At 39.8% G+C, this 20,357-nt stretch overlaps 4 protein-coding genes and 1 long non-coding RNA gene across 12 annotated transcripts in view; 3 read left to right on the top strand and 2 right to left on the bottom strand.

The window, feature by feature from the left end:
* The window catches only part of agfg1a (ArfGAP with FG repeats 1a), a 28,264-nt gene extending 27,377 nt beyond the window's left edge, over positions 1-887 (top strand). For all 5 annotated transcript variants that reach the window (XM_044355157.1, XM_044355155.1, XM_044355159.1 and 2 more), the window contains one exon: positions 40-887. In XM_044355157.1, coding sequence (XP_044211092.1) covers positions 40-99 — 60 coding nt within the window. In that variant the 3' untranslated portion in view covers positions 100-887. The remainder of the gene's footprint in view (positions 1-39) is intronic.
* On the bottom strand, positions 450-3,816 carry slc19a3a (solute carrier family 19 member 3a). The gene is made up of 7 exons (XM_044355160.1): positions 3,475-3,816; positions 2,891-3,126; positions 2,265-2,787; positions 2,085-2,163; positions 1,612-1,804; positions 1,348-1,489; positions 450-1,243 (listed from the first exon to the last, which is right to left on the bottom strand). The coding sequence occupies exons 1-7, from the start codon at positions 3,619-3,621 to the stop codon at positions 1,097-1,099; spliced, it is 1,467 nt and encodes a 488-aa protein (XP_044211095.1). The 5' UTR covers positions 3,622-3,816; the 3' UTR covers positions 450-1,096.
* LOC122984599 lies at positions 3,004-7,366 on the top strand. Of its 2 annotated transcripts, XR_006403926.1 has the most exons (3): positions 3,019-3,087; positions 6,780-6,886; positions 7,292-7,366. It is a non-coding gene; the product is annotated as an uncharacterized LOC122984599 (long non-coding RNA). The 2 variants fall into 2 exon arrangements; XR_006403925.1 differs by lacking the exons at positions 6,780-6,886; positions 7,292-7,366 and adding an exon at positions 4,982-5,691 and having other exon boundaries at positions 3,004-3,087.
* Positions 3,833-9,443, bottom strand: slc19a3b (solute carrier family 19 member 3b). Of its 3 annotated transcripts, none has more exons than XM_044355162.1 (8): positions 9,304-9,443; positions 7,297-7,476; positions 6,817-6,982; positions 6,338-6,653; positions 5,950-6,101; positions 4,829-5,021; positions 4,509-4,650; positions 3,833-4,223 (listed from the first exon to the last, which is right to left on the bottom strand). In XM_044355162.1, the coding sequence occupies exons 2-8, from the start codon at positions 7,375-7,377 to the stop codon at positions 4,071-4,073; spliced, it is 1,203 nt and encodes a 400-aa protein (XP_044211097.1). In that variant the 5' UTR covers positions 7,378-7,476; positions 9,304-9,443; the 3' UTR covers positions 3,833-4,070. The 3 variants fall into 3 exon arrangements, with proteins under 3 accessions (XP_044211097.1, XP_044211096.1, XP_044211099.1); XM_044355161.1 differs by lacking the exon at positions 9,304-9,443 and adding an exon at positions 8,546-9,292; XM_044355164.1 differs by lacking the exons at positions 3,833-4,223; positions 9,304-9,443 and adding an exon at positions 8,546-9,295 and having other exon boundaries at positions 4,509-4,568.
* Positions 9,444-9,494: 51 nt separating this feature from the next.
* Positions 9,495-18,930, top strand: daw1 (dynein assembly factor with WDR repeat domains 1). The gene is made up of 13 exons (XM_044355165.1): positions 9,495-9,600; positions 10,066-10,138; positions 11,089-11,233; positions 11,990-12,048; positions 12,155-12,277; positions 12,411-12,510; positions 13,027-13,134; positions 13,760-13,866; positions 14,025-14,127; positions 14,662-14,776; positions 15,092-15,168; positions 18,355-18,517; positions 18,703-18,930. Exons 1-13 carry the CDS (start codon positions 9,561-9,563, stop codon positions 18,735-18,737), a joined length of 1,248 nt encoding a protein of 415 aa, XP_044211100.1. The 5' UTR covers positions 9,495-9,560; the 3' UTR covers positions 18,738-18,930.
* Positions 18,931-20,357: the final 1,427 nt, after the last annotated feature.

Here is a 20,357-nt window from a genome sequence, read left to right as displayed (position 1 = left end):
ATATGTATTCTGACTGTGTGTTTTGTGTATCCTTTCCAGGGTGCAGCTCCACCTGCACAGTATCCAGCGGGAGGCTCTTCAACGAATCCTTTCTTATAGCGATCCATCCAATCCGCTCTACTACAGGGTCAACAACTGGCACGCTTGCACCTATTGCACTGTTTTGTTTCACAAGTAGCTTTAAAAACACAATGTTTGTAAGGATTTGTATTTTCTATCGCAGTTTGTCACAAATGGGACATTATGACAGACAGTCATGCTGACACAGTCTATGGCAACAAAACAAAGTGATGGTGTGTGCAGAGGGAGAGGTTGATCCCCTCTTCTCTATTTAACCTGTGAACTGGCCTGGCCTCTACTGAGCCGCAATGTATAATCAAACTGGCTGAAAACTAAGTTATTGCAAACTATATTTCATTCATTATGCTGCAATTCTGTACATATTTTTCTTCTAGGAAATTAGCTCTTTGTTGCATATCAGTATTTGTATCTAACACACACGATTTGTTAAGACAGAACTATTGCTTTGAAAAGCTAATGGGTACTGCCAGTTACTGTATGTGTAAAGAACCAAACTGTTTATTTGTGCAGGATACTTTTAGGTAAACTGTTCTCACTAAAGACAAGAATGCATGCTTTGTCGGCAAGAGATGAAAGAAGGCGTGAATGCTGCATCGGGGACGGGCAGGAGACTAATTTCTCTGTCATCCTTCGCCCTTCTGACAGGGGCCTGGGTCGCAACGCTTTTGAACTTCAGTCATCCACATCCATGTGGGTAACAGGAATGACTGATGAACTGAAAACCACTTACATTGGGTATTAAGAGAATTTTAATTTAATGTGTAAATATATACAGTATATATATTAAAATGAATTTTAAGTAAGAAGAAATGACCAAACCATTCATTTATATTGATGTATGAAAAACTTGTACATTTGTTTTGTATAAAAAAAAAAAGAAAGGATTCATATTCATGGTGTTGCATTCAGTAATTTGAAGCTCTTCTGCTTTTTAACTGGCATTTGGCCACTTGGACACAGCAGGAACCTAAAGCACAAGTAATTGTCTCAGTTGGTAATGCTCAATTCCTTGTATTCAGAATCTGTGTCCGTCAGAACCTGATTCATCATTCTCTGAAGGGGGTGACTCTTCGTTGCTTCTTCGTGCTCTCCAAATGGTAAACAGTCCCCGCAGTGAAAAAAGAACAGCAATGACTGAGAAGTAGCTGGCGTATATGGTGAACTACAAAAGAGCAAACAATTTTAAGAGTTTACAACTGATGAGTGGACATACGAACAAATCTGCTACACCCACAGAAGACCTGATTTTATGATCAGACGACTCACCTGAGGAATGATGGCCAGACCCAGTCCTCCACTGTCCACCACAACAGAGGTGATGATCGTCTGTAGGGTCAGTGCTCCAAAGTTGTTTGCGCCAAACACCAGTGCATATCTTTCCATTGACAGGTCAGCTGCAATTTGGTACCTAAGAGAAGTAGTGTGTTTTGTTAATTTGCATATACATATATGATTTAGTGTTTTTTTTCTTGTTCTGTCTGAATTATAGGGTAAAACATAACCCATTTTATATGAACATAACACACTCACATGGCTATTGTTATCAGCAGCATGTACAGGCACTTGAAAAGGATGTAACCAGTATAGCAGACCCAGATGTTTCCAATAAAGGTCATGAGGAAGAGTGCTGCTGCTCCGAGTCCAGAGAAACCACCCAGGGCCAGCTCTCCCCACAGTTCCCATTTCACCTCAGTGAAGCCTATACCATAGGCTGTTGCTGCACCTACAAAACACATCAATTATGGACTATTTTAGTGGAGATCACAAATGAATAAGCATTTAGATCATATGTTTTATGTATATTAATATATTTTAGTACAGTATAACAGTTATATTCTATGAAGTGTCCACAACAACAGGACATGTCACACAATAGGTTCCATTACAGCCCAGTGTAGAAATGATCTTATAGGAAAATACATTTAAAAAAATTTTAACTCAATCATGGCTTTGCGGGGGGCATCCTTTTCTAGTCCTGGAAATGTTTATCTGATGCTTCTTACTCAACAGGTTGGACACTGCCTCCACCCCGCCATTGTAAATGCTGAAGTTCTGAGAAGGCTGCACATGCTCCCATAGCACCTGCAGAGAATATTGCATTTATTGAAGATTTGGAGATGCTGATCACACACACAGGCTTAATTTTCACTTTTTTTTTTGTTTATGTTGCCTTTGTGACTGACCTGCACGTAGTTGACAGTCTGGTTATAGCCACAGGTGGCCATTGCCCACCACACCGACCAGTACAGCAGCTTTCTGGAGGAGTAGCACTGAAGAAAGTCCTTCCACAGCCGGAGGAGAACTCCGCAGCAGCTCTCTGCACCAACAGCCTCCTCAATGTCCTCCGCCTTTGGCCCTTTTTCTTCCTGTCCGTTTCCTGTATCATCCTGTGTTTCTCCTCCTTTCTCTCCCTTTTCGTCTCCTCTTCCCACAGTCTCATTTGCATGCCTCTTTGTTCCCTCTGTTACTGTTTTCTGTCCAGTATGAATGCGGTGAAAGAACATACTCTGCTGTGGCATTGGTAGGAGGCAGGAAGCGAGGAGAGCGATGGCAGTGAGAACCATAGTAAACACCAGGATGTTGTTGTAGGACATGAGGTTGAAGCTGACGAGCAGCTGGCCCAGCACAGAGCCCACTGTGTACCCCAGGAGCTGCACACTGCGGCTGTAAGAAGTGGCCTTCCGGTACCTCTTCAGATCTATCACACTGTAATAAACAACATATTCAAAATGTCATGTCAGCACCATTTTTAAACCCTCTGACCCCTGGCAGTAATGGTGCCTTGCTTTTTCCCTTTGAGCTACATGACCTGTAGATGTAGGAGAAATAGGCCACCTCGCTGGCTGTCACCATCCCGTAGAAGCACTGCATGGCCTGCATGGCGGGTACACTATCTGTCCAGAGCAGCATTGCTGTGGTGATGAAGAGTGTGACACACTGGAACACCACCACAGGCTTGTATCGCAGCCAGTCGGTCAGCAGGAATACTGGCACCAGCACACATAGGTAGGAATATGTCCACACTGGGAAAATTTGATTGTTAACCTGTTAAGGAAACACGAGTGTGAAAGATGCCTTGCATGTTTAACAGGAACTGTATTGCTTCACGGCAATAAATCAAAGGTTTTATAATCCTGATTGGATTTTTATCACTCAAGTAATAAAGACTGTATTTAACTCTTTGCTGTGATTCACCAGCTTGGTTATTTTGTCATGATTTAACATGTAAAAGTACAATACAGCAAATACAGGAATTGTAAGTTTTGGTGTGAACACCACAAAACTTACAATATAGACTGAAACTCCTGTTATCCCATGATTACTCTTTTTACTTTCTGAATTAGATTCTCGTGATCTGTGGTTTACTTACGTCATTTGTTTTGGTTTTCATACCTGTTCTGTTGTCAAATTCTTGTCTGGTCCTGTCAAGAATGGTATGAGGAAGGGCTCCAGGGGTTTAACTGTGCTGAAGAATCCGTACACGCACAACAGCGTAGTGGGATACCTCCAATCTGATCTCCACCTCCGCACTGCTTCCATCTTCAACTGTTCTTCTACCTGTTTCAAGCTTATGTGTTCCACTGTGTGCTACTCTTTCTGTCTTGCCTCCATGTATGAAACACCTGAGGTTGTCTAAAGTGTTGAGCTCGGTTTGTCAATAAACAACCCGGTCAAAGATCAGCACAACCTTAGGTATGGTCCAGCTCAAGCCGAGTCACACGTGTTAGAAATTAAACAGTCAGCAACACAAATTTCAGGGCTTTATCTTTAATATATCACACTAATCAGTGCTAATTTCGGTTTGACCTCCTCCTACAAATTGCGGAGATAATATTTTAAAAAAAAACAAAAAACACTGAGTCACTGAGTTTACAATCATTAGTGAACAATAATGCTGTTAATATGTGATTATTTTATTTCCCCATAAACAAATGGAACAATCACCTTCACTCTTAGTATTATCAAAACTGACAGTTTGTTGACCTTGGTCAGAAATGTGCAGCAGAGATCACCTCCACGCTGGTTTCTTGTTCCTTGACATCTGCTTGCTCAAGACGGTGTCGATTTACACAGGCGGTGTAGGTCCCCCGAATCAGAAAGAGCACAGAGATGACAGTGTAGTAGCTCCCGTAGAGGATGAACTGCGGAGAGAGTCTTCTGTCATCCTTAGCATTATTATTTCAGTCATGCCAAGGATTTAGCTATATCACCATTATATCCACCAGGTGTCACTCTGTCCTCACATTTCAGTGTTAGCAAACAGCACTTATGCTGCTTCCAGTATTGATCCAGCTAGAGTTCACCCAGAGAATGGGTAATACATTGTTGAATTATACTTTATTATGCATGCTTCGTTTTTTTTTTTTTTGGGATCACCTGTAAGCATACTGTCACTTCTGCCTACTTGAGCCTGCGTACAAACATACCTGTGTCACAATGTCCAATCCCAGTGCAGCTTCATCAATAAAAATGCCCGTCATGATGGTCTGCAGTGAAAGGGCAACAAAAGTGTTGATGCCGAATGTCAAAGCATAGCACTCCATGGAGAGATTGGCTGCGATCTGAAATCTAAAAAGACAAAGTGGCTATAATGTCTGAGAAAACTACATCTATAAAGCTTGTTTTACAGATAAAACCACTGTATTATCCTCCTGACAATTCATTTCCAGGCTTGCAGACTAATAGTTTATTTGAAGGAATCACAGTGGCCTCTGTTGTACATCTGTTGTCACTGCTGTGAACTTACGTCGTGATGGTAATGAGAAGCATGTAGCAGGATTTGAATATGATATATCCAGCATAGCATGCCCAGATACTGCTGGTAAACGCCATCAGGAACACAGCACCTGCCCCTACAGATGAGAACAACCCTAATGCCAGCTCTCCCCACACGTTCCAGGTCACCTTGATGTAACCCACAGAGAAGGCTGCTGCAGCACCTGACCCACATAAGAAGAAAAATGAAGTTATTCATTTGTTTTTCCCAGCGGACAACACCTGCACTGTGCCTGTGCATCCTTGCTGTGATTTCCTGATTCATTCATTAATAGTTGCACCAGCATGTCTTTCCTTGAACGTTGGTATAAAAGGGAATGTGGCCTCTGAACAAAACCTTATGCACACACACGGCTTTACAGCACCTGTCTGTTATGATGAACTGCTTTCACCCGGCTCTTAGATTCAACTATCAGTAATAATCAGAGAATCCATTACCCGTCTAACTCTATCTCCTTAATTGAAGCAATTACTCTTCTTCTTTTCATGCTGAGCCAGGTTGAGTGTGAAGGAGCAGGACCACTATTCCCTCTCGCAATCAATACACATTTTCCATTTAATCAGTTATCCCATATAACCAAGAATGGCATGGTTGTTTTCTTTTAATTGCAAGTTTTTATATGTGCCATCAGACATGGCTGCTTTAATAACATTGTTAAATTTTATCTTGGCTCTATATAACGTGGTTGTGCTGCAGTTTCTCCGCTCCCTTTGTGTCGCTTGGATTCCTAATGCTTGTCCTCAATGTGATGACATTCTGTGACCTCCTGTTTCTATGAATCCTCTGCTCTGCTCTGAGATTACAGTGTCCAAAAAAATATACACTATCTGTTACTACATGTGTGTTTGTGCATTTTTTTCTGCTGTTCTTTAGAAAATCCAAATCTTCATTTTGAGTAGTTTGTCCTCTTTCTATTTTAAAGCTTTTCAAAGGTTCAGCATTATACATTCTATTATTAGATGTTCTACATTTTTTGCTTATTTTACTCCAGAAAATAGTTTTTTCTCTTTTTCTCCTTGTATGATTCTCTCTCTTACACTCATCCCAACACACACACACACACACACACATATTACTACAACCAGGCTTACCTACAAGAGAGCACGCAGCTTCTACACCTCCGTTATAGATGGATGATGTAGCAGATGGTTCTATATGGTCCCACATTAGCTGGATGTAGTTGAAGACCTGCACATATCCAGCTGTAGCCAAAGCCCACCACAGGGACCAGTAGATTAAATGCCTGCATGGGGAGATAATAATTGAGATGATAATGATGATAATTAGGCCACTCCTACAAGAAAAATACTACCCTATGAGTAAATTGTAGAAAAACACCACAAAGAATATTCAAGCAAATACATATATACATGTAGTTGCTCATTTGATGCAGTGATCATACATGAAACTATGATACAGGACAGAATGTGCAAAAAGTGTGACGTGTATCTATAGAAAAAAAATTAAAAAAGAAAATGCCTGGAAGAGTATGACTCTTTGAAGCTTTGCCAAAGTAGATGACCCGCCATAGCCACATTTTCCCCGCTGCACCAGCCAGCGCTGCCATTCAGCTCCATCTTCTCTTTCCCTGAGCCAGCTTCCTCTTTATCCATCACAGGTTCCTCAGGCCTGTCTTCTCCCACTGGCCTCTCCTGCTGGGACTGGCAGCCCAGAGCTGTAGCCTTTTTCCCTTTGAAGAACATGCTCCTCTCGGGCATTGGCAACCAGAAGGATATGAGAAAAGCTACGCTTACAATCCCCAGAGTGATAGCATTGATGTAGAAGTAGTCCACCCCTGTTGATTAGAGATCATACTTCATTAGTGCTTGCTGAAACATTGTTCAGTGTAGTTAATGTAGTTTTGCATGCTGGCAAAGGCAGATTTCAAGATAACAATAACAATAAAAAATATTGTTTTTAGTTGTTTTTAGTATTTATCACAGGCTGGGAGGCCCTACCTGCCAGGGAGATGAGCACTTGACCCAGGCCGGCACCAAATGTATATCCAGCAAGCATGGCACTGCGAAGGTAACCAGTGGCTCTTTGGTAATTCTCAACTGGAATCACGCTGTAAATGTAGGAAAAGTAGGCCACCTCTGTGGAAGTCACAACAGCATAGTTGATCTGTTGATTGGATGGGAACAGTTTTAAAATGATTGTAGTCTTTGATGAAATTCCTTATATCAGTAATGCATAACATAATGCATTATATCTGTAGGAGTTAATCTTGAGTAAGGGGCAAAAGTGCAGCAATACAGTAATATGCCTGTGAACAGCAGGATTAGAGTGATTTGTATTATCTAAATAAGATATTTTTTGTTTTTTGTCAAGAAACAGTTTTTTTCCTGAAATATATATGACATACAACAATTGTTACAGAAGGAATATAATTTACTATCCAACTATGTTCAGTAATTGTTATCAATCTTTCAGTGGACCTGAAGGAAGATCATGGCAGGCAGTCCCGGGGCAAAGCAGAGGAGGACATAGTTGGTGACCAGGAAGAGCCCCTGTACCATAATGAGGGGCTTGTATCTCAGAAAGTCAGTCAGCAGGAATACAGGGAAAAGGAAGGCCAGGTAGGAATAAGTCCAGATGGGGAACAAGTAGTTGGTCACCTGTGGGAAAAAAACAAGTAATGGGAAATATGAATGTTGATGTAGGCACAGTGTTCTTTTCCCATTTATATCTCACTGTTAATCAAAACTGAAGAGCGATTGGTTTCAGATGAGTTCTCCTAATAGAAGTACTAGATGACTAAAGGCTGTGTGCGTATATGTTTGCACATAACAGCATGTGTTTGTCTGCTGTTCTTAACTTATAAAAGACCTGGATGAAATGGACAAATCAATTGATGAGAAAAAACTGTCTCTATCCCAAGCGATCAGAAATGAAGAAAAATTCAATGACCTTCTCAAGGCTAATCAAGACATGCAGGAAAAGCTTTCTAGAGCGATAGAATAAATGAAAATTAAAAAATTCAACAGAGACAAAAAGGATGCAAGTGAGGGCAACATCTATTACTGGAGGAACCCCAAATGGAGCACCAAAAGACGTTAGGATGTCAACAAACTGATTGGCTTTCCTCTGACCAGCTCTCAGCAGCCTCAGTTTCCATTTTTTTTATCTAAATAAGCCATAGATTGGACAGGCATGGCAGTCAGAAGAAGGGACTGAGGCCAAGGAAAGGCCATATACAACATGGAAAAAAGAGAAAGACTTTGGACCCGCTCCTGGGCCCATCAATGGAGGAAATCACTGTCATTAATCTGTCTAGTAAATCTTTAAATGGATCTCATCTCTCTATCTTAAACAAGGGACACTCTTTCGTGCCTACTAACCACGCCAAAGACTTTGATGTCAAAGCAGACCTGTTCAAGTTTTTCAGAAACCTACGTTTAAAGGAATTTTTCAAACAAAATAGATCCACCTCAGAGCAACTAGCAAATAAATGTTCTCAACAACCCAGTTCTTCTCTTAAAAAAATAAACCTACAGTGAAATAAAATGATAGTATAATATTTACAACAAAGTTTTCTAAGGGTTCAGAACAGATAAAAGGAATAATAACAAAATATTGGCATATACTTGAATCTGATCGTCATCTCAATATCTAATTAAAGGAGACATGCATATGGAGCCAGAGTGTGCAACACTTTTCCAACTCCAACATGTCTGCTGTTCTTACCACTTCTTCAGAGATGTTCTTGTGTGGTCCAATTAGGTATGGTGTGAGGAAGGGCTCTGCTACTCTGCAGTTAGCAAAAAACCCATAGAAGGAAAGGACTGCAGTGGGATAAGCCCAGCTGGAGGACTTCAGCTTGTCCCAACAGCCCATGCTTTTACCCCTGCAGAACTTCCCAGAGATCGTCTTTGGTTTTTGTTTCCAGGGGCACAACCCGAGCACCTTGGTCTGACTGCCTGAGCTATCTCTTAAATGCTTTGAGCTTTCTTGAAGCTATCAGTACTCATCAGTAGCTTGAACATAAACATACGATGATTATGATCTGCACGTGCCACAGTTTATGAGCAATAGACTTTGACCTGTTAGGAAACAGCCGAGAGGTTATGAAACGAGACTTTGGGTTTGCCTGTCAGTAGATTATATCAGACAGGAGACAATTTAATAGACAGAAATTAAACTTCCTGTTTGTTAGACAAACAGGCAAATTAAGGCCTGGGAAGACTCCTCTTCTGCAGCATAGCAAAGTCAGAGGTATTAATAAGAAGTTATTAGTGAGCTATCAGTTCTCTAAATCTATAAAAATAGTTAAAAGCAGTACAAAACAGTAATATAACATTGAAGTACAAAATATCATTGTCATAGGCATTTTGCCTTTTCCTCCATTTGTTGTTTACATCACCACTGGTTAAAACCTAGACCCAAGTTGTAATGGAGTTCATGAGTGGCCTGGAGTCAAAGCACTGAGCAGCTGTTGGACTGACCTTGTCGTGAGAAATTCATGGCAACATGTTGTATATTCTCTCCATTGTCTCTGTGCATACCTAGAGCACGAAAAACACAACTTACTAATAGCAGGAAAACCCTGTAACACTCAGAATTTAGTCAAGACTAACATTTTTGTTTATGTTCGTACGACGCATGCGTAGAGAGTGCACGCGAGCGTGTGCAGCGAGTCTGTCGCCGTGGCAACGGTTTGTTGTTAGGTGATGTGAGGCGAGCTGAATATATTAACTTCAATATGAAACTCAAGCGGTTCCTTCTCAGATATTATCCACCAGGTAATACAGATACTTTAATTCTTCCCAACTGTAACTATGTTTTACCTCTATTTGATTAATACTTGCATATGTTTTACTTGCAATTGTTTACTTCTGTTTGATTAGTTGTTCTTTTTTGTTGTCGTTGTCCCCTAAACTCCTTCCCCCTTTCACGTGTCTTCTGGTGCTTGCCAGGCCGTCACTGTAAATAAGAAACTGTTGATGTCTTGCCTGGTAAAATAAAGGTTAAAAAAAATAAAATAAAACGTTGGTTTCTTTCAAGGGAAGATGCTGTCGAGGAAACTGTGATATCAACAACAGCCTAACGTTAGCTCTAGCTTTAGCGCTAGCTCCAAATCTATAATGTGGGTTAACTGACTTAACACAAGCGTTGTTTCCCACTCTTCTATCCATGAGTTTGCCAGGTTATAACATCAGGCTCAATTCTGTGTCCTTTCCCGGTTCAATGCGTTTCTCTGCTTCCAGGTATAATTCTGGAGTATGAGAAAGGAGGATATCTGAGGACCAAATCAATCGACCTTTTGGATTTGACCCCAGAGTGCGTGAGTTGTATCCTATTCGCTAACATCTGTGAAGTTAGCGGCAGCTGGCAAATGTTAAGCAAATGATATTTATAAACTTTGTGGTTTCATAATAACTTTAAGAGGTGTTACTTTAAATCGTAATACTGTCATGTTATTATTACTAAACTAGTAAAACATATCTCCAAATAGCCTCATCTCAGACCTCAGCAGTCCATATGAGATCTCTGACAGGGTTAAAGGATAGGTTCACATTTTTAAAATCTGTCTTAATACAATACTCACATGTACACATGTACTTGAAAGTGTTGTAGGTTGCTGTAATCATTCCTCCTGTTTATGTTGGCTGTGAAGAGATCCCATCTTAACATGACATCCTCATTCTGTGCAAAAAGTAATTGAATATCAAGGGATCTCTTCATGGCCAATGTGGACAGCAGAAACAATTACTGCAACCAGAAACTGTATGTAACTATAATACACACAGGGCATGTGGATATTGTTTTATGAAATACTTGAAAAATATGACCCTTTAATCTCCACACTAACCTACTAACCTTTATGTCCATTGTTCTGAATGTGATACATACAGCATAAACACTAAACTTCACTAGTGCTTACTCAAATAACACTACAAAGTCAATCAGTTCAACTCAGCTAATATTGGAACTCATAATTTTTCTTGACTCTAACAAGAGGAGGAGCAGTGTTTTATGTGCATGTTCACTATATTTGTGTACAGGGCTGAATTTAATACCTGGTAAACTGTATTTCTCTATCAGTGCCTCATTCACATAGTTTGCACTTTTGAGATTTGCTTAGAGATTTGGTGTTTGTGAGATTTGTGTTTGGTGTTTTTTTTTTAATTTTTCGCCATTAATCACCATCAGGTCATCTGAAGTTTAAAAAATTGTGAAAAAAAAAAAAAAAAAAAAAAAAAAAAAAAAAGCATTTTCCCACCATGCAGATCAAACCCAGATGAGCTGGTGGCAGAGATCAGGCAATCAGAGCCTCTGATCACAGAGTCCCGGGCTGATCAGGTCAAACAGCTGATTGTCCGACTTCAGCAGAAACAGGGCCAGCAGGACCACCACCGCTTCTGCTTCTTCAAGGTTAGGTGCAGGAGTCACACTTACACTGCTGACTCATAAAAATTAAATTAAGAAATTACATTACATCTAAATTAATAAAAATGTCTCCTGTTGGTGTAGACATTCATTTTATTCAATTTCTATGTCCATGAATTGCTGTTCAGAGTCATTACTATCATAAGACCTGCTGTAACCCTTTGTCTTTAGTGTCAGTCCAAACTTTTTGGGGACATGTATTTAGTATCAGATTGAAGGAATAAAACATCAGCTAAGTACAGCAGTTAAGCAGTTACATTTATTCCTTGTTAAAAGATTCACATTTGTTCTCTTTGTTAGTATTATTTTTACATCTGTGACAATTTGGGAGTTTGAGTATATTAGCAGTCAGTGCTCCAAAGAGGCACTAGAGAGCAGCAGCGGATAGGTTACTAAGTCTCAGAATTAGAAGCCAAATAAGTATGCCAACAGTCTAATAACATAATAACAACAGGTGCTTCATTTGTGTCTTATTAGTGTATGAAGGAATAGAAAAGATAAAACTGTTTCAGGTAAGAGGTTATGGTTGGTTAGATGGCTGAAGATCAGAAGATATTAATGTTAAAACTGGGGAGAGGCTGTGGTGTTGAGCAAAGAGAGGTCTTCCCATCACATCAGTCAGATGATATATATATATATATGGACACTACATGTTCAATCTTAAAGATGAATGAAGTCAATAATTATATTGCCTTGGAGGTTATATTTTCATATCTTTCTCTCTTTTGGTTGCCTTTACAGGAGCTTAAGGCACACATACTCCCACTGACAAATGTTGCCTTTGACAAATCAGGGTCAAGGTGAGTTTATCTGCAACACACAAAAGTCTGGCACTCCACAATTCAGGAAAAGTTATGTTTATTTGTTTGTTATTTTGTTGTTTTACTCTTCTCTTTCACTCTGCAGGTTTATTACCGGGAGCTATGACAGAACATGTAGGATTTGGGACACAGCCTCAGGCACCGAGCTGCACACACTAGAGGGTCACAGAAACGTGGTGTATGCAATTGCGTTCAACAACCCCTTTGGGTAATGAGCTGTTTTAGCAAAAGTTTCATAGCGTCTGAGAGCTACAGTGCTCTTTTTGACATTCAGGTTAAGTGTTCAGCTGTTCAAAAGAGTTTTTCATCTTAAAGTGTTATTTTCTCTTTCTGAAATATAGAGACAAGATTGCCACTGGTTCTTTTGATAAGACCTGCAAACTGTGGTGTGCTGACACGGGCAAATGCTTTCATACATTTCGGGGTCACATGGCAGAAATAGTAAGTATGACATCTTCAGGGTTCCCACAGTCATGGAAAACCTGGAAAAGTCATACAATTTTGAAATCTCATTTTCCAGGCCTGGAAAAATCATAAAATTAAGGAAAATTGAAAGTTTTGGAGAAGTCATGAAATTTAACTTTGTTGTCTGTAATGAAAAGGTCGTGAATGGTCATGGAAATAATATTATGGGTCCTTGAAAAGTTATGGAAAAGTTTTGTAATTTTATCAGTGAAAATGTGTGGGAACCTGCATCCTGTTTTAACTGGGAGAATAATCATTTTATTTGTTTTTAGTGCAGTGGTTGCTTCATATGTTATAGAATATTGCACATTGTTTATGTTTATACACTTTTATACTCACTATGTATCCCTATTACTGATACAATCTAAAAAAATCACAGTTTTTTCTTTGGTGTTACATTCAGTGCCAGATAAAATACGTACCTGCCAAATGTTTGGCTTTGAAGCAGGATCCAACCCTAGTAACTTTAAAAGAGAGTTGTGTTTGGTGTAGGTGTGCCTGGCGTTCAACCCCCAGAGTACACTGCTGGCCACGGGCAGCATGGACGCCACTGCCAAGCTGTGGGATGTGGAGACTGGGGAGGAGGTGGCCACTCTGACTGTGAGTTCTCTTTTCTGTACTCCCTACATTCCTCTGCCTCTCTTGTTTTTCTGTCATTGAGGCTCACATCCATTCATTAGTGATGCACTGGTTAACTTTTTCATTTACTTCTAAGTGCAGTTATTCCTAAATTGAGCGTTGTTACCCCTGCTGATAACCAGCTCCTTTTCCACCTCACATATCCACACGATCTGACGGGGTATGTGACTAACACTTTAATAAGGCACTGATAACCCACTCTGAGGGGAGTAGTGAGTCTTCTTTGATGTACAGACTGCACGTGGGTCTGTGGTGTGACTGGTTGGTTGGCTGGCTCTGTCTCAGTGCGGAGCAACTCTCTGCATCCAGCTCTGTTCTTTGAATGCTCCACACCATGAAGAATCAATCATGCGGACTGCAGTAAATTGAGAATCTTGAGTGCATGTTTTTTTTTTTTTTTACAATTTATTTATTTCAAGTAGAATAATCTGCCTTTAAGGCTCTGTATGTTTATTTTAATAAATAATATTTCTTTGATGTACATTTTCATCCATAAGAAGAGATAGAGGGAGTGAACAAGAGGGAGTATGAGAGAGATCAGAAATGAGACAGTTAGGGATAATATTCTCTCTTTGATTCCATTCAGGGTCACACCGCAGAGATCCTCTCTCTGTGCTTTGACACGGTGGGCAATCAACTTGTCACTGGCTCCTTTGACCACACTGTTGCTATATGGGACGTTGCTTCAGGAAGGTCAGACATTCATTATTGCTGCGCTGTATGCATCCATTTGTGAATGTCTGTAGCTTGTGCATATGTGTCATCATTTACAGCACGTGCATTACACGTGTAGGCTCTGCACTCGGGCGTGCACAGCTGAATCATTTTTTTTTGCTTTCTGTTTTTCTCAGACGTGTTCACACTTTAATGGGTCACAGAGGGGAAATCAGCAATGTTCAGTTTAACTGGGATTGCTCCCTCATAGTCACAGGCTCCATGGACAAAACCTGCAAGGTGAGCTGTCATCAGCCTGACTGAATATATATGTAAAGCAGCTGCAACACTTTTGGATTTTTAAAAAATGAACTCCCCAGACTAAACCTGTAATATTACCTATAAGCTCTCTGTAGGTCAGACTTGTTTGGACATTTTCATTCAGTTACAATTTTAAACTATTGCACAGACACACCGTACATATTTGATGGATGACCCTCCTTTTCACATTCACTCTCCTCCATCTCTCCCCACCTCCTGCCTCTAAGGTCTTCATCATTTAAAAGAGAAAAATTAAATCCTAATTCCTTAATTATGCTGAGATGAGTCATGCTCACAAGTAAGAATTATCCACATCACCGCCTTTCTCTAGGGGGGATGGTTAAAACAAAGCCACTTAAGACAACTAGCAGCTACACACAAGCATATTTTATTGTGTATGTTTGTTCACATGTATGTGTGTCCTAGTTTTTGTGTGGATGTGTTTCCTGCCTGAGAGTATGGATAGTTATGTGACAGAGTATTTTTTTTTGTTCCATGCATATGTGTTTGCAGTTGTGGGAGGCTGACAGTGGGAAGTGTGTGGCCACCCTAGTTGGACACCAAGAAGAGGTGCTGGATGTGTGTTTTGATTTAAGTGGTCAGCTCATTGCTACGGCCTCCGCTGATGGTGAGACTAACAACTAATTTACCAAAAGTTTACATACTATTATAGTCTTATATTATAGTAATTGTATAGTATAGTATAGATTTTTTAATACATTCCCACTTATTCCTCACCCTGTCCAACATTTTTATCTTGTTTTGATCACACATCTTAAAATTAATAAATGAATATAGTTTTAAATTGACAAGAAATACTACAGATTTATACTATTTGTGTATATTCTGGTTTATGCAACAAAGTGGTGCAAACATTTTGTCCAGTAAAAAAAAAGCACAGTGCATGTAGACTAACAACCCTTCCTGTCTTTGTCTCTGCCAGGTACAGCCCGAGTGTTCGCTGCAAACACACACCAGTGTCTCGCAACACTAAAGGGGCATGACGGGGAGATCTCAAAGGTTAGTCACTGGACCCAAAATGGCCTCTCTGCCACAGCCTGTGATGAATTAATATCACTATAGAGATCACCTAATTTCTGGGCAAACTCTTATCTTCTATATCTTTGGCTAAATGGGAATCTACTATTTGAACACCTCACAATAATTCTTTACTTAGCATTTCACAACTACATATACATTTTTGTTAGTGCACCTGTGTCCAAAGCTCACGAGGGCTGTATAGTAACAGTTGTAAGATACTTTTTTTTTTTTTTTAATCATGTTTCAGCTTTCCAGAAAGATCAGTGACAGAAATCTTCTATGCAAAAAGGCACTGTGTAAGCAAGGCTATTGGAACAAAGAGTAACACAAGTGGATGCGGCTCTCTATATACTCTATACCAAAAACAAAAAAATTATTAGTTGTTTTCAGTCTTTTCTGAATTCCCTACACTGTCTGGCACTGTGCCCCAAACCCTTTCATTCCTACTGAGAATGTAAATTTTAAAAACAGGTCACAAATACAGTGTATATATCTTCATTTCATTGAATAGGATATTTTATAGAATATTGCCAGCCTCTTTACCAAACACTACAACAGGACATAAAATGTGACCTATTTACAATGCCCTTATGTGTGCTTGAAATTTTAAAAATGGCCAGTTTACTTGGGAGTGTGGGTGGGTGATATAAACAAAATGAATATTGCATAAATGATTAGAGCATGATCTAAAACTTCATATGATACAGTGCTTCATAAAATATTCAAAATCACATATTAAATATTGAATAATCCTCCAGTCCTGTTTGGGAATATGTTTAAACGATTATAAATGGCATTACAACTAGCAGATGTGAATGAGCTTGTACATTTGTGTAACATTAACCCTTAATCTCTGGCTACAGCTGTCCTGGACAGCACTGTAAATAGGACATTACCTCTACTGTGTTAACATGGGATAAAGCATGATACTGAGGTAGAAGGACAGGAGTCCAGGCTTCAGGCTGTTTTGTATTTACTATGTCACATGGTGTAGTTCAGCTAGTCTGGATAGTAAGGCTTTATCATTTTTTTTCACTCTACTGTAGTGACGCTTCTGTTGATCTGACTAATTGAAAGTTTTCGTTCCAAACTAGATTTTCAACGTCCAATCTCCATGAGAGATGACAAATACGATCCATGTCATCTCTGACCATCAGTGAACATGGTCTGACCTTGTCTTTTTTTTCATTAGTTACACCTGTGCTTTTTATTTTTGTATTTGTTTATTGTGCAATATACTATACTCAAACCGAAACAAAGGAGAGAAAAAAGGCAAAACAGCAGTAATAATAGCAACAACAACAACAATGGAAAAGCAAACAAACAAACAAAAGCAGACATGATGTTCTCTTGGGCTCTTTGGTCTGATCAAGCTTTGAACTCAGAGCACCAAATGTTGCACCCATGCATATAATCACATATAATCACACATCCCCCAAAATAAACCTTTAACCCTGTGTAACATGGCCTGTCATTACCTGTGTCAAACCAACACACACTTTGGCACTTTGACATCCTTGTACTTTAATGGGGGCAATTTTATCCATTTACCACTTTGCAGGTTTCTTGCTCTGTGTGTGTGTGTGTGTGTGTCCTGCAGGTTGTGGCTCAGAGGGTTGCTGTGTGTGAGTGCATGTGTTGCTGAGAAGCTACCTCTGTTTACTGAAACACATCAGGCAGTCAGTAATAAATAGGCTGAATGGAGGATGAATTCCGAGGATTATGGCGCTAATCTCTCTCTCTTACAGGACACCTCTCCCACTCCCCGCCATGCTTCTTAACCACAACATCCTTTTTTTTTTTAAGTTTTTTTTGTCTAGTTTTGTGTATCTACCCATTTTTTTCTTTTATTTTCATTATTCCTCAATCTCTCGAGTTACTTCACCTTGCTCCCTTTTCCTGCTATAAATCTGGGAAATATAGATGAACTGTACTGAATTAACTGATGCGCAGGCTTGGATGCATGTTTCTTTGTGAATTCTACTGTGTATGGCATTCAGAAGCCCTTTTTTCCTAAATGTTTTGTTCCTGCTGGTGAGAGAAATCCTTCCTATTTTGAACAGTCCATTAGCTTTACTCTTGCGCTTAGCTCAGGACAAAATTACAACTTTGCAAACAAGATATTTCATAATCCAAATGTCACATTGTTATGAAATTTGTAAAACACATTCACAGTACAGTCCTGTAAGGTGTGAGGGGAAGAAATAATCGCAGGGCCTGGCAGAGAGCAATTTTTTCTCCACACCTCACCCATTACAGGATCTATTAAAATTGGTCTTGCAAATATTCTACTTTTACTGTTACTTTTTTCTACAAACTAGTAGCAGTAGTCGTCTGAAAGAGAAATTGAAGGCAGCATATTGCTCGTTCACCTCAGTGGTGCAAAGCGTTGTGGAACAGCTGTGTCCATCAAGAGCACACTCACAAATCAAGCACATTTAGCATGCATTCTGGCAACTTTTCTAGTATGAATGCACTGGTTAGGAAACCAGGTTAGAATTAGTATCCAGTATGGAACTGGGACACAGTCTTGTTTATTTTTTACCTATTTCTCGTCGTTTCCTCTTTCCTGATGTTTTTTTTTCTTCTCTGTCCATTTTAAATCACACCACACTGTTTTCTCTCTGTTTCTGCACTTGTCTTAGCTTCCACTCATCTTCTCCCTCCAGTCTTCTATCTTTGTCAGCTTCCTCTATAGTCAGTTTCCATTTCCTGTCCTGGGGTCGCTCCTTGGTGCTCAGTTTAGATTTTTAATAAAAACATACTTTACTTTCATGGCCATCTAGAGCCAGTGTCATTTAATCATCTCTTCCTTTACCTCACTGTGGGGATATAAAACCATTCAGGGAACGATAAACCCGGGCTCTATAACACATTCAGCTTCAGCCATGATTTTCATAATACTCTACTGGAAAAGCTCCTCACTAAGTAGACCCACCATTGCCTTTATCCTCCTTAAGTATTTAAGGTTGAATGCCCTCTGCGGCATAATGCTGCTGCCGTGGTGAAAGTGTTCTAACCTCACTAATTTTCCCCTCCCTTTGTCATTTCGACCACTTCCTGTATAATCTCTTATTCAGCACTCTCTCTTGCTCACTCTATCGCTCATGTAGCACACGCACCCCTGAATAAGACTAACTCTCCTGACTCTGCCTCTCTTGGTAGATCTGTTTCAGTCCCCAGGGCAGCAGGGTCCTGACTGCCAGCTCAGACAAGACAGCTCGTCTGTGGGATGTTCAGTCTGGAGTCTGCCTACAAGTCCTGGAGGGGCACACCGACGAGATCTTCTCCTGCGTCTTTAACTATGAGGGTGACACCATCATTACAGGTATACGCTAACCCACACACACATTCACCACATCTGACAGCCACACACTACTGCAAATTGAAGCCTTGAACTTGAGCAGTGAATAAACTGCTCCTTGTGAGCGCAACACAAATGCATTTTAGATTAAAAACATGCAGCTGTGTCTTTCTGTGCAACTACCTTTTCATGTTTGTGCTCTCCTTTAGGCAGCAAGGATAACACATGCCGAATCTGGTTTTGACCCTTCCCATGACCCATTAGATGCTCAGGCAGGCCAAGACATGGACACAAGAAGGATTTTGTGTTTAACTTGTTTATCTTTCTAATTATGGGTACCAAATTGAAAGATCTGCAGTCGCATCAAAGTTTTGTTGGATGAACACAAAGTTTGGTTGACAGAATCTGCGTAAGATTAAAGTGATATTGTACAAGTATTGTTGCTGATAACATTATTTGTCTCTTTAATGTTCCCTCCTGTTACTGAATCTATTTGAAGCATCACTTGTTCCCTAACTGTACTAACCTTTTAGCTTTTAGTTTACTATTCTATCTTTAATAAGATGGTACATTTGCTCATAAAATGTCATTACAAGTAGTTTTAATTTTGTAGTTAGGTTTAAATGAATAGTTCAGTATTATAATACAAATATTTCTTTCTTGCTTAGTGTTAGGTACAAAGATGATGATGATGGCTCCATCAAAAGTTCACTCATACCTACCAGTACCTGTAACTAACATGCTACATAGTTGCAGCATGTAATTCCCCATAAAACGACAACTTTCATTTTTACATTTTTGTTTGTGTACAAATTAAACAAAAGAGGTACAGTGTGTTAAATATTGAGAATATTTCTTAGTGCTGCTACTGTAGACAGATTTCTGACATTTGGACAGAGCAAGGCTAGCCATTTCCCCCTACTTCTTGTTTTCATGCTAAGCTAAGCTAATCACCGCCTGGCTCTAGCCCCATACGTGACACGCAGACATCAGAGTGATATCTAACTCACAACAAGAAAATTGTATTTCCCAGAATGTTGAGTTATTCCTTTATAGCTAGTTGTTGAAGTATGGTCCCAGTATGATTTATAAAGTTGAGGAGAGACTTTAAATTTTGAGGAGGTGTATCTAAGCACATTCCAAATTACTTGCCACAGTTTTTCTTCAATATAACATGTTGCGGTACAAAAAAGAGTAATGAGTCCATTGTCAGCTAAAGAGTTAATCTTCTGATATTTTGTTCCCACTGCCTTGCCTTCATGTTTCTGTGATGTATATGGTGCCATGCCATTGGTCCGATGGCTCATTATTCCAAAACCCCAACAGTTCAAAAAACCTCCCATTGGACGGAAAGCCCATTAGTCAAGCGGCCCATTATCCTGAAAACAAAAGCCCACTGCTCCGAAGGCTCATTGCTTCGAAAATACACGCTCTGGAGATTTTTGCTCTAAGTGTATTTTGACATGCATATATGAAGATATCGTTTACAAAATGCCTGCTTTTTAGTGCATTTAGTGTATACTAACCCTAACCCAAAAGACTAAGAGGTAGCCTAATTGGAACGCCTAACAATAAATAATGGTGCATTTATCACAACCCCACCACCACCCCTATTTTTGGAGCAATGGGCCTTCAGAGCAACAGGCGTTTGTTCTCGGGATAATGGACCATCAGACTAATGGGCTTTCGATCCAATGGGATATTTTTTGAACTATTGGGTTTCGGAATAACAGGTCTTTGGGCAAATGGGCAGTCCCCATGTGTACTAAGTAGTATTTTCTGAAAGTGCAATGTAATTATGAATGTCTGTTTGGTAGTTTCCCAGCTTGTATTTAACTGTGATAAACTTGCACAAAGATCATGT

Source organism: Thunnus albacares, chromosome 6 (assembly GCF_914725855.1).
Source record: "Thunnus albacares chromosome 6, fThuAlb1.1, whole genome shotgun sequence".
NCBI lineage: Eukaryota > Metazoa > Chordata > Actinopteri > Scombriformes > Scombridae > Thunnus > Thunnus albacares.
The sequence above is the reverse complement of the archived record's forward strand: the minus strand, read 5'-3'. Positions and strand labels throughout refer to the sequence as shown.